The 17,346-nt window shown below is 40.1% G+C and overlaps 1 protein-coding gene across 1 annotated transcript; it reads right to left on the minus strand.

Moving 5' to 3' along the window:
• Positions 1–2,413: 2,413 nt before the first annotated feature.
• Positions 2,414–16,018, minus strand: khdrbs1b (KH domain containing, RNA binding, signal transduction associated 1b). Its single transcript, XM_059350048.1, has 9 exons — positions 15,472–16,018; positions 12,804–12,925; positions 11,525–11,641; positions 10,959–11,105; positions 7,331–7,464; positions 5,920–6,160; positions 5,445–5,512; positions 5,037–5,095; positions 2,414–3,768 (listed from the first exon to the last, which is right to left on the minus strand). Exons 1-9 carry the CDS (start codon positions 15,563–15,565, stop codon positions 3,662–3,664), a joined length of 1,089 nt encoding a protein of 362 aa, XP_059206031.1. The 5' UTR covers positions 15,566–16,018; the 3' UTR covers positions 2,414–3,661.
• Between the last annotated feature and the right edge of the window lie 1,328 nt (positions 16,019–17,346).

The following is a 17,346-nucleotide window of genomic DNA, read 5'->3' on the forward strand; positions in this document are numbered from 1 at the left end:
GTGGCCACCAGCTCATTTTCATTTACCTGTATACCACAAAAGCATGGTGAAATTAGCAAACTAACTAGCAGACGGCTGGCTAGATAACTCGCTAACTTGTTAATTTCACCATGCTTTCGTGCTACACAGGTTACCAAAAAAAAGCAGAAGAATTGCCGCTTATCAGCTAATGCAAACAGCAAATTTGTTGGAGTGTGTGGATATAGCTGTAAGATGGATGCAAGGTTATTATAGTTAACGAAAACTAACGAAATAACGAAAACTAAAATTGAAAACACATTTTCGTTAACTGAAATAAAAATAAAAACGAGAGTTTTTAAAAAACGATAACTAACTGAAACTGTATTTTGCCGTTACAAAACTAACTAAAATTATAGTGAAAATGTCGTAAACCTTTTTGGTTGATATGAAATCTATTTCATCTATCTGGTTTTATGACTTAATAAACTTATTGGAGCTGAGATGAATCAGACAAAGGAAATAAAGGAAACATTTATTGTGACCTTTTTGAATCTGGCACCCAACAAATACCCCATTACAAAAAAACTAAAACTAACACTAAAACTAATAAAAACTAAACTAAAACTAAGCATTTTCCAAAAAATAAAAAACTAATCAAAACTAGCAAACTCACTCTAAAAACTAATTAAAACTAACTGAATTTGAAAACAAAAATTGACAACGAAATTAAAACTAAAATTAATGAAAAATCCAAAACTATTATAACCTTGGATGGATGACGCCATAAGATTTGACCAATTTAGCAGCTCGCCGTCTACTGCTTGTGCGATTGTTACTGCAATGCTCATATCAGCCACAAGTATGTTTATACGGGAGGTTATACAGAGGTCAGACGCTACAACAGTAATAGTTCTCAGCAATGGCGAATGAACACATAAAAATGGCTCAGAGCATGTTGGCTGCAGCTTCAGATCTACAGTACAGGACTCTGCAAGAAAGGGCTAGTGTCAGGAATCAGTTCTTAGCTCTCTCAATATCCATGGAAGTGGCAACAGGAAAATATTTAAAAATGAGCTCCGCTTGCTACAAAAGCAATTAAGGTTTAAATAAATAAATAAATAAATAAGCTGGATTTGTTCTCTGTGATGGATTACGCATTTTATGCAAGTTTCAAGTCTATGCAAGTTGTTTCATATTGTTCAAACATGAACGGACACTAATGGTTGCCTGGAAGGTAGAAAAATCAATCTTTAAGACTCGCTGTATGGAAAGTGGGGAAAAAAATGATGCAGGCTGTACGTTAATGTGCTAAAGCATGCAAAAACCAGCAGCATGGTTCGGTAAAATGGAAAGAAGTGCGGAGGTGGCGTCGGCGGCGGACCAACCTGAGGTTTGCATGGTCTCCCCTCAGCAGACTGTCAGTCTCCGGGCACTCAGTGACCGATAGCTGTGCCTGAAGGAAGGACAAACCCCAAATCAATACCCTGTCTAAAAACACTGGGAGAAACTTGAGACAGATCATGCAATGTCTACAGGAGAAGATATGCTCATGCAACTCAAGCTTTCTTTTTTGGATTTACTTTGTACAGGCAGAACCTTTTAAATATTACAGTAAGCAACTTTTACACAGCAAATAAAAAAAGTAACAGCAGCTCAACTGTACAGAAGATATTGACATAGATTTGGCTTTGTTCATTTTAGCAAGAGTTGCATTAACACTATTCTAATAGATTTTGTTAGTACACAGAACAGTTATTTTGGTACATAAAATCCACTACTGTATGATATTGGAAGTTACGTTTTTCTTACTTTTGAGTCGATTCTTTTTTGTTGCCATGGCTGTAATAATATTTTAAGAAAGTGTACGCATTTACAGCAAGTTTATGTCAATAGATAAACACACTACGAAATTAAACATTTAGGGTTAGGTTACCTTTACAGTGGAGTTCTCTAGGTTATAACCATCCTCTCCATTGCACTGCCATTACTCTGTACTAAAGTAGCCATCGCGCCAGCGTCATTCATGACAAAGAAGCCTAGACCTGAATGGTGGTTTGAATTCAGTTAATTTTCAGCTATAAAAGCAATTCTCATTAACGATTACGACCACAGGTAAGAGGATTGAAAAAGTCTTATACATACCCAGGCATTCAATGCTTTAGAACTCTATACACATTAGGAAGCTATCCAGGTTATTTTAGAGGTCTTACCTCTGGGTCCTTTTTAAAAAGTATAGAAAGAGAGAGAAAGAATAAGTTGTGCTCTTTTGATAATCAATCAAGACATCATTTAGTAGGGTTAAAGTCTTCAGACGTCAATACATTCATTTAGATTTAAAATGCGGTTTTGAATGAGAAACAAATGAAAACACCTACATCTGACTGCTGAAGGTTGTTTAAAAAAGGCCATTTCAGAATTTTACTAGGACAGGAAACAAATAAAGCAAGTTAAGTTTCATAAAAAACAAACTAAGCTTTATTGACAAACTGCTGCAAAACATCTTTTGGACAGATTTAGTAACCTATTTAGGCAAGCTTACACATGTAGCATAATGCATTTTATGGAGAGGGTACAGATACTAGTGGCAGAATAAGTACAGTTAGGATGTTTTAAAATATGTACAAGAGTTCGGATTGAGCTGCAGGATCCCTTCTCTGTAGAAAGAGAAGACCCATGTGGAGATTTTTGTCCCAATCCTTCTTTGTGTACTTTGTGCATGCAGTTTATAGAGAATCAGATCACAAAATGAAGACCTGAACTGTTTTTAGCAGAACACGAAGCCATCTTTCAGCTGTGTTCTCGTTAAACAAACATTTTGTCTTCAGAGTCTTAAAATTAATTTTTAACATGTATAACAAATTGAGGATATGAGGACAGTCCATCTCAACAGTGTCTATTAGGGCTATATTTCAAAACTCTAAGTACAATGACAAATATTGCTGCCTAAGTCTAAATGGACAACGTTTTAGAACTATTTAAAAACAAACCATCATCAAGAATGAATTGCACTGATTCCATTAACATTGATTCTTTAACCTTCACATAATTTAGGATTGATTTTTTTGTTTCTATATTACATAATTGAAAGTTTAAAAGGTCTTTTATTCGGCTATATTAACAGAATTTTGAAATGTAGCCTAAATGGGAATCTGCAACTGACCCTCGACAGATTCTTTGTATTTAAAAACAATTAAAATGGATTCATTAGACACGTGGATAATGAGCCACTAATTCCACTAGAAATGACTACTCCCAAACAGTTAAAAAAAATTAAAGATCAACAATGCAAAAAAAGCCAGAGGGGGGTTAAAAGGGTCAGAGAAAAAAATACAGCAAAATAAATAAAAAATTCAAATGAAAAAGAACAAAAAGAGGATGCCAACTTCTCCTCTCTAACCCATCTAAAAGCCGCTTTGGTTGGTTGGTTGATGGTTGGTTGGTTGGTTGGAGGGATTGGTGGCTGGTTGGTTAGGTGGTTGGTTGGTGCGACAAAGGGGTGGGGGAGGGAGTTCGCGGTCAAATCTCAAAAACCAGGTCCGATTTTCAGTTCCCAATTTGCTCTCTCGTATAAAGTCCAGTGTAGGAAAAGACCAAACCAAAGACAAAACGGACAATTACTTTTGTCGGGCTGCTTAAAGCGAGAGCTGCCGTGGTAGACAGGCGGTAGTCAGGGCGACACGTTAAGGGTGGTGAGTCCGCTTCAGTACTGTCGGTATGGGTGCTCCCGGTAAGGCGTCTTGGCACCTCTGGAGGGGGGAGGGGCCTTCCCTGTAGCTGTTCGCTGGGTCCCGTTCCAGTCATCCTGGCCTGGAAGAACACACACAGAAAAAGCACATTTAGAATTTAATATACAGGGTTCGTACACTTTAGCAGAAAAAGTTCAAGCATTTTTCAAGGACTTTCAAGGTAAATTTTCAAGCTTTTCCAGTATCTTACACCTGTTGCAAATTGCATGTTTTTGATGAGTACTTACATACTAAAAGGGGGAGATTTCACTGAACCATAACAACAGCGATGGTATTACACTTTTAGGAGGAACGGTCTTCATTTCAGATAGGCTACTCATTATTTTTTACATTGAACATGTGATTATCTATAGTCTATAGATGGATGTAGTCAGATTGCAAGAGAAATACAGTAAGAATTTCAAGCATTTACAAGCACTTTATCCAAAATCCAAGCACTTTTTAAACCTTGAAAATACAACATTTAAATTCAAGCATTTCAAGGATTTCAAGCACCCGTACAAACCCTGAATATAGATTCAAACTACTTGTGTTTATCATTTCCCCAACACATTGTGTGTGTCTTTGAGATTGAACAATCATGTTGGAATAACATGAAACCAATACCAGAACAGCACATCGCCAATTAAAAGTAAAACAGGGCACCTTTAAAGCTACTCGTCTGTGGCTTTAACTTTAAAATCTAACAGTGATTTTGGCTACTGATCCATAAAGTTCATAAGTCCTGCTCCAACAGTTCAACTACTGCTAACAGACTAATAGTATTTTTGATACCCATACGGATTTAGAGGCAAAAAATTTCACCGATATATGATGGGGTGAATTCTTGAGGTAAAATTAATCTCTACTATGGCGATTATGCACTCATATAAATATCTATCATTGTTACAGACGCATGCAACTGAGAAACAAAAGGAAAAAAATGTAATATATAGCTAAATAAATAATTAATGGTCAATTACTGACTATTTGAATAAAGAATAGATAAAAATTAAATAAGTTCAAACTCTTAGCAATATGACACAATTTCTTAAATCACTCCAAGCATTGTTTTCAAATGGATGATGTCATAAAACATATACACTGATAGATACTGACATATGATATAAAATATAAGCAGATGGATATATCGCTCAGGCTCTAAAATGAGTTGATCTATAAATTAAAACTGTATTCAAACCACCGCGGGAATAGATTGCACACAACAGGAATTTAAAACTGTTTTTCCATTGCTTTTGGTCATTAATATGCACACTTTTTATCATAAGCAACTTTCCAACAGTATAAATTAGGTCATCTGTGTTGACAGTGAATAAAGTTTTGCCTCACCATATGACTCGTAGGACTCTGTGCTCTCTCCGTGTCCGTAGTCATAGTATTCTGGCTCTCTGATGGTCAAAAACAGAGCGAGAGAAGAAGAAAAATCACTTTTAATCTTTGAAAAACATCAAGTAGCTGCTGACTGTAATGTCTAGGGGAATTATAATTGGCTTCCATGAATAAGATCAAAGCTTGGCTCTCTAGCATGGAACATCTTAGTCCCGGCTGCTTCTCCTAAATAACACCGCCATCCAAACCATGAGACATGAAGTACCACCAGCGCTGAAATTGTGCAGAGTGGCTAAAAAGTGTTTCTGCTGCTCTCAAATCCTTTTGAGTGAAAAACTAGAATCTAGGCAATGCGTGTGCACTTTGTGAGAAGCAGGTGAAAACCAAAGAGACGTCTGATTCACTCACGCCTGCGGCTGACTGTAATAGCTGTCGTATGACTCGTAGGCCGTGTCTGTGTAGCTCTCATCGTAGCCCTGGAGAGGGAAGGAAACAGAGAAACAGAGTGAGAATTTAGGGAGATGCTTGTTCATGAATCATGAATGTCAAGATGTCCCTAAAGTACTACACTTGTACTAAAGCAGACATGCTCCCCTTATGTCTCCGACATCCGTAATCTCTTATTTCTGTGTTGGACGAGCGACTCAGTGCTCGGAGTGCCAAGAACAATCTCATTGAGAGGTGATGGAGAGGTCACATTTAACTACGTCAGCCCTGACGAAATCACATCTCGTCAAGAAAACTCATCTTTTGGCTGTAACACTACTTATTCCTCATAGGTCTTATCAATATTTATATCGTTTTTATAACTGTGCTGAGGACATCCAGATACAAAAACTAAACGGATAAGTTAAAAGGGCCCCCCATCACTTCCTGTACTCACATAGTCATCGTAGCCCTCAGCAGCTGCAGCAGGGGTGTGCTGGTGGGGGGGTGGGTGTGCCATCCTCTGGGGGGGTCCGGCGGCTGGGGGCCTGGCGCGGGGTGCCGAGGCTCCCCTGGCAGGTGCTGCTGGGGGTCCCCCTCGGCCTCCTGGGACACCCCTCACTGCGCCACCTCTGGCTGGGCCGCCTCGAGCCACACCTCCCCTGGCGGGAGCACCACGAGGGGGCATACCCCGACCCCTAGAGAACAGAGAGAACACAGAGTTAATAGTCTGCTTCTTCTTCTTGCCAAGACTTCCATGACAAGATCAATACCATTTTCATTTTCATAAGCAAAATATAAAGCTTCCCCAATTAGCTTTAGCTCTTTGCAAAGGTAACAAAATCTGTTACATCTCGTTTCTTTAAATAACGTGTTAATTGCTGAGCTTTTAAGATGCTGGCAGGTGGTCTTTGTTCCCTTTAGATGGAGACCAGGCCAGCTGTTGCCACATTTTCAGTCTTTATGCTAAGCTTACCACCTACTGTCTCCAGCATTATTTACCATATAGACATGTGAGAAGTATTGAGCTTCTAATCCTTTCATCTTATCTAGCAAGAAAGAAAATAAGTGTGTTTGCCAAAATCAAGACAGACATATTTTCCGCATTTTCAGGTTCATACTTGAATTTTGGGTTTTTATTAGAAGATGTTTACATGCTTTCATGTTCAATAAAAAGTATTCATTTTCTCTATCTGAATATACCTGTATCCACCCTCTGTCTGTCTCTTTAAGCTCCACTTTCTGAAAAAGCCCAGTCTGCTATGACTGGTATGCGTTTCTGGGTGTGTCTGCACCGTCATTGCAGCTGGTGAATGACTGTAACAGGACTTTCTACCTTTACATGGTAAAGTTGTGACATCACAAAAAGCCCTGACAGCATGTTAAAAGGCACAGTTTTTGTTTTTTTAGTGTTTGTTTTGTATAATATACATGTATCCACTATTTTACAATAATATGAAAAATCTGTTTATACGTTTATACTGTAGGATATTTTTACAAAGAAAATAAACATGGACTGACAAGGCTTAGGGAGCATCTGGGGAAAAAATGTGTGACTGGCCATCGATTGAGATTCCGTGATATTCCTTCAACTGACAGCTGAAGTTGTTTCTCGTATCAGTGTGCACTGTATTCTCGGCAAGTCAAAAGTATCTTGTGTATCTCAAAAATGCTTCCTCTGCATAAGTACACCCAAACTACACAATTACACACAAAAAAGAGTAAATATAATGCTGCTTCAAGCCTTGCTCAGCATTTTCAGAGACAAAAGGATATGATAGTGAACGGACAACAATGTCTTTGTATTTCTTCAGTGACCTAGCAGCTGCTATATGAGAAACCCTGCGTGTGTGCGTGCATGTCCACACCTGTGTACTCCGCCAGGAGGTACTCCGCGGCCCCTGACCGGAGGGCCCCCTCGGCCCCTGGCTCCATGCTCCTGGCCTCCGTTCAGGTAGCTCATCTCCATGAACTGCTCTTGGCAGATATCATCCATCATATCCTACACACACACACACACACACACACAGACACACACACACACACAGAGGAAGAAAATGAAAAGAGAGGTTGAGAAACAAGAGCACATGACATGGGAAAACAGAAGTAGCGCAAATGAAAAGCAAAAAGAGAGAGAGAGAGAGGACAGAAGAGAAGGGATGCAGTGTTGAAGAACGAGTGATGAATAAAAAGAGCAAAACACAATTACAGAGCTGCTCACAACACAGCATCCCCCTAATGGCTAACAGAGCGAGTGGAAGAGAAAGTCTCGGTGCCAGTGACTCAGAGTGTTAAAGAGAAGGGGGCGGGGGGGTCGTGGACGTGGGAAGTTGGAAAGCATCCATCCACACTCCCTGCCTTCCTGCGCCTCTCTGTCATGCACAAAATGGAAATCACTTCTCCCTGCACTTCTTGACGAGTCTGGTGTGCATCGACGGTTACCTTAATTCATCCGCAAAAAACAATAAGTCGGGATGGATTAGTGAAGCTGCCCGTCTGAGCAGCACAAATCCAGCAACACAATCCTCCGACTTCGGAGCAATCGCGAGAGCTGCACTGTGACTCAATCAATTCTTTTTCATAAATCAGTCTGTGGAATGGGAGCTCTAATGATGGTGAAAAGGGAAAGGGGGGGGGGGATACTAGAATATGTGATGCAGAAGGCAGCTTTCAATTTATCTGCGGCAAAAGCAAGCAAACACAAGACACTTGACTGATTACAAATTCATCTCAGGCGAGGAGCGGTGTGACTGCAGCTGCATCTAACGAGCCGGCGAAGTGACACTTCTTTACCTGTCAAGGTGTTTAAATTAATCAACTTTCTTTAGACATCAGATTCTATAGAGAATAAAAAAATAAAGTGTAGAAATAAAAGGATCGGCAAGCCCGTTACACAACATCAAGGCTCTGCTTTAACATTTACATTGGCAGACGTGAAGCTTAGCAGATATATAAAAAAGGTGAGGAAGAACAAAAGAGTCAAAGCCTTGTCGAATACCTGAGGAGGTGTACAGGTAATACATAAAACATCTCACCAACAAATCACATCCACCTATTTTGTGAGAACCTGAGGCGTTTATTAAAATATGGCCCGGTTCCAAATGAAGGCCGTCAAGCCTGACAGATTATTGCCTTAAATTGTAACGACAGGTTCTGCAGGGGACGGCTTTTTACATAGCACGCCAGCAGCAACATCACAACTGGTTCATCAGCCCATTCATCCCCTGCACACTAATTAAAAAATGTGGGCATCTATTGGCCTGAGCCATTGTTAGAGCACTGTGGCCTTCAGCCGGGCTCGACAGCAGACTGGGTTGGCCCGTGCTCAAGAATCTCTCAGCACAAAACTAATAAAGCAAGCGTAGGCTGCGCTGGGTGAATTCTACCACATATCTGTCTGGGAGCCGTACATCTCCAAGCTGATTCTCCTCACTCCCTGAAGAATGAGATTTGGGTAAAGACACAGTGATAGGCAGACAGGAGTAACCCAGCCAACGCAGGGAAAGGGACCCAGCTCTTCGTCTTGAGGTGATTGCTTTACGTTGCATTGCTTTCTTAGTAAGTGCTGCTTTGTTTGTAAGTTACAAGCTGCGACCCGCTCCACCTTTCTGAAAGGCACACCATCAGTCAATTACCCAACAACGCTTTCTGCAGGCTTTCTAAAACTTTTTCCGTGCAACCCTTTCCCTCCCAATTTCAGCTTCTCAATTGGAACAATTTAGTGTTTTTCTTTGTACTATTTGATAGTGATTCAATCAGTTCCAACGTTTAGGTTGTTGACTAGACAAAACAAGCCATTTGAAAGCATCCGCTTCGGATAATCATAACGGGCAATTTTCAACATTTTCGTTGATTTCTCTCTCAGTCATGAAAATATATGGGAGATTATTTCGATACTGAGAATTCAATTTGTGAGGTTTAGTTTTCAAGTCAATAAAGGAGACATGTTGTGCATATTTTCAGGTTCATAGCTGCATTTTGGGTTTCTACTAGAAAATGTTTGCATGCTTTAATGATCGAAAAGCACATATTTTTCTCATACTGTCTGTCTGAATAAAGCTGTTTTCACTTCCTGTCTGAAACGCTTTGTTTCATCGCCTCCTGAGAAAGCCCGGTCTGTTGTGATTGATCCGTTTCTGTGTCTGTCACATCTGCGCTCTCTGTCTCACCACATCCTAACAGCTTATCTAAAGGCACGGGTTCTGCATACGGGCTGTGTGCATTGATCATTTTGATATCCATCCATCCATCCATCCATCCATCCATCCATCCATCCATCCATCCATCCATCCATCCATTCTCGGCCGCTTATCCGGGGCCGGGTCGCGGGGTCACTTTGATAGTTTTACAGTATTCATATAGCACCTTTTTATAAGTAGAACCTTTTGTTAGTTGATGAGTGTCATGAAGCTGGAATTTCTTCAGTAGAATGCCTTGAAAAATATAGTATGATACAATCTGCAATACCATGGGGAAAAATTGTCACAACATTGTGGACTTTTAGAATTTTAGATTTATATTAAAGGAACATAACAAGCCTTTAACATGACAACAGCAGAGAAAGGAAGAATGACTGTAGCGGTGTGTGTGTGTGTGTGTGTGTGTGTGTTTGTGTGTGTGGCAACTCTGAGACAAGAGAGTAGTAAAGCGCAGCAGGTTACTTGTATCAGAAAATTTATATTGAAATCTTTTAAATTACTTAGTGTCAATATGTATCGATAAATCAACAAATTAACATTTATTGTCACATATTTGAAGTTAAAGTTGTATTTATTTCTTCAAATTATATTGTATTTGTTACCCTTTATAATGCTGTTTTGAAGGCACCAACAATGGTGCAGGTTGACAAGGAAGTAAATGTAAAGACGATGCTTCATTTAACTTCATTTAACCTTCATTTTCTTAATAATTAATGTGCCGTTTTCAGGTTGGACTTGAGGTGGATCGATGAAGCTAGTACAATATTTAATATAAAATATAATATGTAATAATAAATAGTAACAATATAAAATTAAAATAAATAAAATAATTATAAATTAAATAAAATAATATAATAAATAAAATAATATGACATATAATACATAATAATAGTAATAATAATAATAATAATAATAATAATAAGGCCAGTATAATAATAATAATAATAATAATAATAAGTTAAGGTACAGAAAATAAAACAGATCTAATACTGACTCAACTATTTTTGTCAGTTGCTGTTACAAACTATGGTCGGCTTTGATTTATATATTTATGATGGTACCGCTTTGTCGGATAAATCTGAAGACATCACTTATTAAGCGTTGGTTAAATCATGTTGAGTGTTTGTCAATATTGTTGACATTTTCAGGGCTAAATGATGAATTACATACGCAATTTTCAGGTTCATTAATGGCATAAAAGTAATTGTTAGAGGGAGTTCTCGGAGCGAGCACAAAGACAAGTCAATAGAGAATAAGACACAAACACGGCAAAAAAACCCAGCAAAGTGGGACTCACGGGAAACAGGAACTTCTTGACCTCCTCCATGGCGTGTGCCATGCGCAGGTAGGCCTCTGGCACGGGGGCAAACACCTCGATGAACACGTGCAGCTCCATAGACAAGTGGGCGTACTTGGGTTCCCCGCCTTTCCTCAGCCCCTCCTCCTGAGACAAGGGCAGCATCACAAAAGTGTCAGGGGTCAAAGAGAGCACGCGGCTAACTCGAAAATGAAATGAATTATGCAAGACGTAATCGCATTTCATCCGCCTCAGAGGGCAGCAAGCATAGGCGTGGTATTCCCTTCTTTTATATCACTTAATAATTGCATCAAAGTGGTAGATAACAGGCTTAGCAGGATATCCTGAAGATTCTTGGAACAGATGTGCAGTGCGTCAATGCCCTTGGCTTTGCATTTACGCTCACCCGAGCTATCCTGCCAGTCGACGCCATCTGGGCTCGCTGCCTGACATCCCTCTCAAGTACAGGCCAGATGTGTTATGGCTTCAGGTACCCTTTTCACAGGTGTCTAACACCAGATGTGTGTGTGTGTGTGTGTGTGTGTGTGGATGTGAGAGTATATTACCTTGGATTTGTCTCTCATGGATCCTTTGCCCAGCACAGAGATCTTGGCTCCGGTCTCTTCCTGCAGACGTTTGATTGTGTTGCCCTGAGGTCCCAAAATCTTCCCCACGAAATTGAACTAATGGCAAAACAAAGCAGAAGAAAATTAGCCTGACAATCAAAGCCGAGGCGAGTTTAATACCAAGAGAGTAAAGCAGCAATCACTGTCAGGGGTCTTGTTGCACATACTGCAGCCTTAAGTAGTAGATTTACCAGAGAAGGTCGATATGAGCCCCCGAGGGCTGGTACCCTGTCACTTACTACAATCATCCAAGCACTGATCTGGGACTAAATTCCGATCAAAACCTGCGTTCTTTACCTCTTTGATCAAACTAAATAATGACTGCATGTATATGTGCCCTACAATTAGCTGTCATTGTCAAACACATTTAGCAAAGACTTTCTCCCATGGAAGCAATTCCTCCTGGAGCTGGGAAAGTAGCTTTCGCAATGTGCAACCACTCATTAGCTTTGGCAATGCGGATTGATGTACCGACTAAAACTAAGTCTGGCAAACTGATACAGGCTTCTGGAGATCAGAAGGCTGTCTTACCCCACAGACCAGACTCCTACATCATATTGATCTGATGCTCCAGATGGTGCTCCATCCATACGTCTTATTCTTGTTAAAGTCGTGTCTAAAAGCATCAAAAAGACTAATCCAAAAAAGTCACACAGCAGGCTTTTAGACAGCCACCATATCAATGTAGATGACTCAGACTGATGGAAATACATGCAAATGAAGCCATTGTGCAACTAGCAGTGTGTTCTGTGAGATTTATAGGACAGTTTATACCCTCACACACACTCTGCAACATCATAAACCATCATCCTATAATCGATGTAGCCAATGTGTGAGCCAGGTATAGATTGTACTGGTATGAATGAATACACCTGAGGTTACATGATAAAGTAAAGTAAGACTCACTCTGAAAGGAAACATTGGCAGAAGAACCAATCTTCTGCACACAGTATGAAATCCACTGAGCTATCCTACCCATAGTAATATTAACATTCTGATCCTTTTAATGATATTTTAAAACATGCCAGTATCGGCTGTAATTATACTCTGGTGCTCAGAGATCAAGGTTAAGAAGAGTAATTTGAGACTCCCAAGTAACCCCGTGGCTTTGTGTAATTGAAACCCAGCTACAGGATAAATTAAATCAAGAGGGGTTCACAGTGAAATACAAAAAAAGGACAGAGGAAGAAGAAAGAAGACAGGGGCAAAGAAAGCTCACCTTCGGGTACTGTTTGACAGGTATGAGCACACGTTCCTTAAGTTTGATGTTCTTTGTTGTGAAAAGGTCCAGGTATGCTTCTGCCTCCTTTTTAGTGTCGTCTTTCTGGATTCTATCAATTTCTAGAAGGGGAGAGGTATGGTTTCAGGCAAAGTGTTCTCACAATCAAACAGGATTCAAAGTGGCAAAGTACATCTCAGTTATAAGGATTTATGTGCACTTACATTACTAAGTAAGCATTGATTTAGAGATTAGAAAGCTCCGTGTCTAGGTTCAAACTTGGCATTAAATATTAACAATTTTCAGACACACTTGGCAGTTATTTCAACTGCAATTCTATGCATCCCAAACATAAAGAAGATGCATTTTTCTATCAGATTTTGCCTCGTTTTAACTGAAACAACGTGTCATCTTTTGACTGACAATCACTCAAACAACAGTGCTTCCAGATGAATCCAAGATGATGAAAGAGTATGTGTGATCTGTTTAATTTAGCACCTTTTAGCAATCTTATCAACATCCTGAATAGAGCTGAATCTGTTAATTAATCTATTTACTGGCAAGTGCTTTGATAATCAAATAATCATTACAGCCCTTTTTCAAGTTAAACTCCAAACAATTTCTGCTTGCAGCTTCTTCAATGCCAGAATGTGCTACTTTCATCATCGGAAACAGAATATCTCTGGGGTTTGGACTGCTGATCACACAGAATAAGACATGTGAAGACATCACCATTGGCTTTATGGACATTTTTCACTATTTGACATTTTCCACACTAAAAAAATAATCAATAACATTATCGTCAGTATAATAAATAATCTTAAACCCTAGCACAAATTCAAAACACAGCTGGAAAACGTGCAGATTCTCAGCTCTTCCCTGCACCTTCTGTCACCTCTCCCATGTGGCACAGCGCCAAGTCTCAAGCAGCACCCATAGCAAGCAACATCACAGCACCTCATCTCAAACCACCTCCTCACTCCTGGCCATGACAACTCCTGAGCCTAAGATGTGCAAACATGTCAGCTACACCACAGTCTACCAGCTGCAGATCTGGGGAGCCTCAGAAGACGTCAAACCGTTGAAACCCACAGCACAAAATGTCTTTCTGGATCATTCTCACTTTCAATTTCAGAGATTGTAGACTAGATTATGCACATCCTGTTAGACAAAGCTTAACAATCATCAGAGGTACCGGAGACTCTTGACTAGAGCAGCATATAAGAACCAGCTTGGAGAAAAATCACTTTAAAATCTCTGGGAGAGCACATGGGCAATAATCACTTAACGAGTCCCTTCAGTTGATCTATAGCACTCAATAGCTAGCTCACAGTGCCCTAATGATGCTTTTTGTATTTTCATTTCCAATAGCATCACTGTAATGGTCCTGTAAAAATGTTTGGTACTCAGTAGTGACTTTATGGCTATACAATGGTACATTCTGGTGATTTAAATCACAGTATCACTTCATTATTTTTGCTTATTAACTCAGATGTCATTCTAGGGCTGGGCGATATGGACCAAAAGTCATATCCCGATATATTTAGGCTGAATATCAATAAACGATATATATCCCTGTATTATTATCACAAAGTGAGAGCAAATGTTCAGTCAAAGTCAAATATGACATTTCATATGTAGTTTTATTGAAACCATTTAAGTGAACATCATTACTGTATAATAACGGGAGTACCTTTTATAAAAAAAAAAATCTAAGCTCCATAAAGTACACATTTAAATAAAAAAAAAAATTAAATAAAATTGCAAATTTTAACTATATCGATATATGCGTTATGGTCTACATATTGCATATTTAAAAATCGCATTTAAAAATATATCGGTATATCTTTTATATCGATATATCGCCCAGCCCTATGTCATTCTTATAGTGCCGTTCTTTTCGAAATGTACAGAAAATCCTAATGGTAAGATTTTTTTCCGAGCTAGCGGTCGACTACAGTGAAATAACTAATACCTGAGGCAGTTTTTTATTTTCCTGCCTCTCCAGCACAGCAGCCCTGGAGCTGCCGAGGCTGCAGCTTATTGCTCAAGGACACTTCAGCAGCGTGCCGGGCCGGCAGACAGACAGCGGGACTTGAAGGTCTCTGCCGCCGCTGCGAGGCCGCCTCTCGGCGTCAAAGTAGCGAGGTGACCCCGTCACGGATACTGGCGCACATTAATAGGATTCTGCGCAACTCACCTGTCAGACAATGAGAGCAACAGGGGCACGACAGGGACAACATATACCGGTTTGTTTTGTTTTTTCGTGGAAAAAAGCCGGAATTTATTAATTTTTTCCAATTTCGACTGTTATGTTACTGGGAGATAAACAGGTTCGACGCGTCGCAGCTGCACGAGGAGGCATTAGAGGATTTAATGAAAATGTGAAACGGGTCTCTCTGTAGTGTTGTAATAGTTTTAGGCAATTTACAGTCTCAGACACAAGTCATTACCTTTTTAATTAACCGCCACATGTATCACCTATTCACTATTAAAGGCAGTTAATAATAGGGCACTCCACGTCCCGTCCGCTAAACACATGGCAGCCTCAGCGTGGAGGTGTGTGTTTATTTGGATGCGTTCACGAGCGGTATGGCGCCCTCTCTTCAACTCAAACACAAACCCCATTGTCAAAGACAAAATTAACACAATATAAAAAGGACTTTACCTGCGTTTAAAAGTTTCATGGCGTGTGTAAAAGACGAGTCCAGGCTGTCCTTCTCCGCCAGCAGCTCGGGGAGATATTTCTCGTCGTTCTCCATTTTGAGTTAAAACGATGGGGAGTCACTTCGGCGCAGCAAAAAAAGCGTGAAAAAACCCCCAACAATAATAGAAAAAAGTAGTCCAGTTATGTAACTACGGAGTGCCGCGTATCCTCTGTGCAGACGGCGCTTTGCATGTGGCTTCCGTGCGTTTCTGCGACAGACGGGTCCGCTACTCTCAGTCTGTGTGGCTTCCCAGCTGACTGGTCCCTTCTTTTCAGCAGCACCGACTGGATGGGAATGGGAGAACAAAAGCAGGGGAGAGATGGGTAGAAAAGAGACCCTACTCAAGCCGGCGGAAGTGAGCTCAGAAGGACGTAGTTCTCCGGACTGACGCCGCCTACTGTGTGCTGTGTTGATGCGCGTCGCCTCCAGCAGCGATAATCCCACTATCAGATTTTCAGTACTGGTATGGGTGTGCCCACTGTACAATGTGCTGGTGTTGGAATAAAAATGTCTAGACTACTAGAAGGTATTGGGGTGCCCTACTACTGGGTCCCTCTGAGAAACTCATATAGGAACATATTACTAAGGTGTGGAGCCTTGATTAATGACCATATAGGGCTGGGCGATATGGGCAAAATGTTCTATCCGCATATAGGTAATTTCTTATCTTTATAAGGATATATACCACAATAACGCATGTTTTCTGTTAATTCAATAAATATATGGTTAGCACTCTCACCTCACAGCAAGAGGGTCGCCGGTTCAACTCCCGCCTGCGGCTCTTCTGTGTGGAGTTTGCATGTTCTCCCCGTGTCAGCGTGGGTTCTCTCCGGGTACTCCGGCTTCCCCCACAGCCCAAAAACACGCACTTAGGTTTAATTGGTGACTCTAAATTGCCCGTAGGAGTGAATGAGAGCGTAATTGTCTGTCTCTATGTGTCAGCCCTGTGATAGTCTGGAGACCTGTCCAGGGTGAACCTCGCCTCTCACCAAATGTCAGCTGGGATCGGCTCCAGCCCCCCACATCCCGAGTGAGGATAAACACGTAACGATAATGAATGAATGAATGTTTACTCCATACTCCATGTTAGCATATACAACAGACATTTTTATGTTCATAATCATGATCATATGTATACGCCCACGTCATATCACTGATCACTTAACATATATGGTAATTTGGTGTTACTTTAGGCAGTAAAATCTTTCATATGATGTTTAGTGTTTTCTAGAATTAATGCAATAGCTTACAGGTTCCATTTTTCTATGGTCGTTTTCATCCCTTTATTTTCTTGTATGAGTCATCTTGGTTATTTAAAAACTCCTGGGAGCAGTTATTGCAGCGTAAATGTTGTCTGACTAACTGTGTCACCACAAGTACCCTAACTTTGATTATAGTTTCTTTTTTATTTGCGAATCATCACAGGAACATAGATAGATAGATAGATAGATAGATAGATAGAAAGAAAGAAAGAAAGAAAGAAAGAAAGAAAAGAAAAAACAGTTAGTTTAAAGCCATACATAGACAATAAAATGCCATACATCTGTGAACAGTAACAAAATTATAGACTAGGATCATATTCCAAATCTAATATGTATTGAGTCATTATGTACTGCAATATAATATATTTTCATATCAAGTGTATATTAATTGATGTGAATAGGATAACGATAGTTGATGACATGTCTTCTGTGTTTAATTTGCTAATATCATTTCAGAGACAGTGTGCCCTGAAGATGTGGAACTTCCATTCCAGGCTCTCTACTGTCCCTTAGTGGTGGACTCGATCATAACAAAGAGTGCGTCCCTGAAACTGCTGCTGATGAAACTGGGTC

This window comes from Centropristis striata, chromosome 14 (assembly GCF_030273125.1).
Source record: "Centropristis striata isolate RG_2023a ecotype Rhode Island chromosome 14, C.striata_1.0, whole genome shotgun sequence".
Lineage (NCBI taxonomy): Eukaryota > Metazoa > Chordata > Actinopteri > Perciformes > Serranidae > Centropristis > Centropristis striata.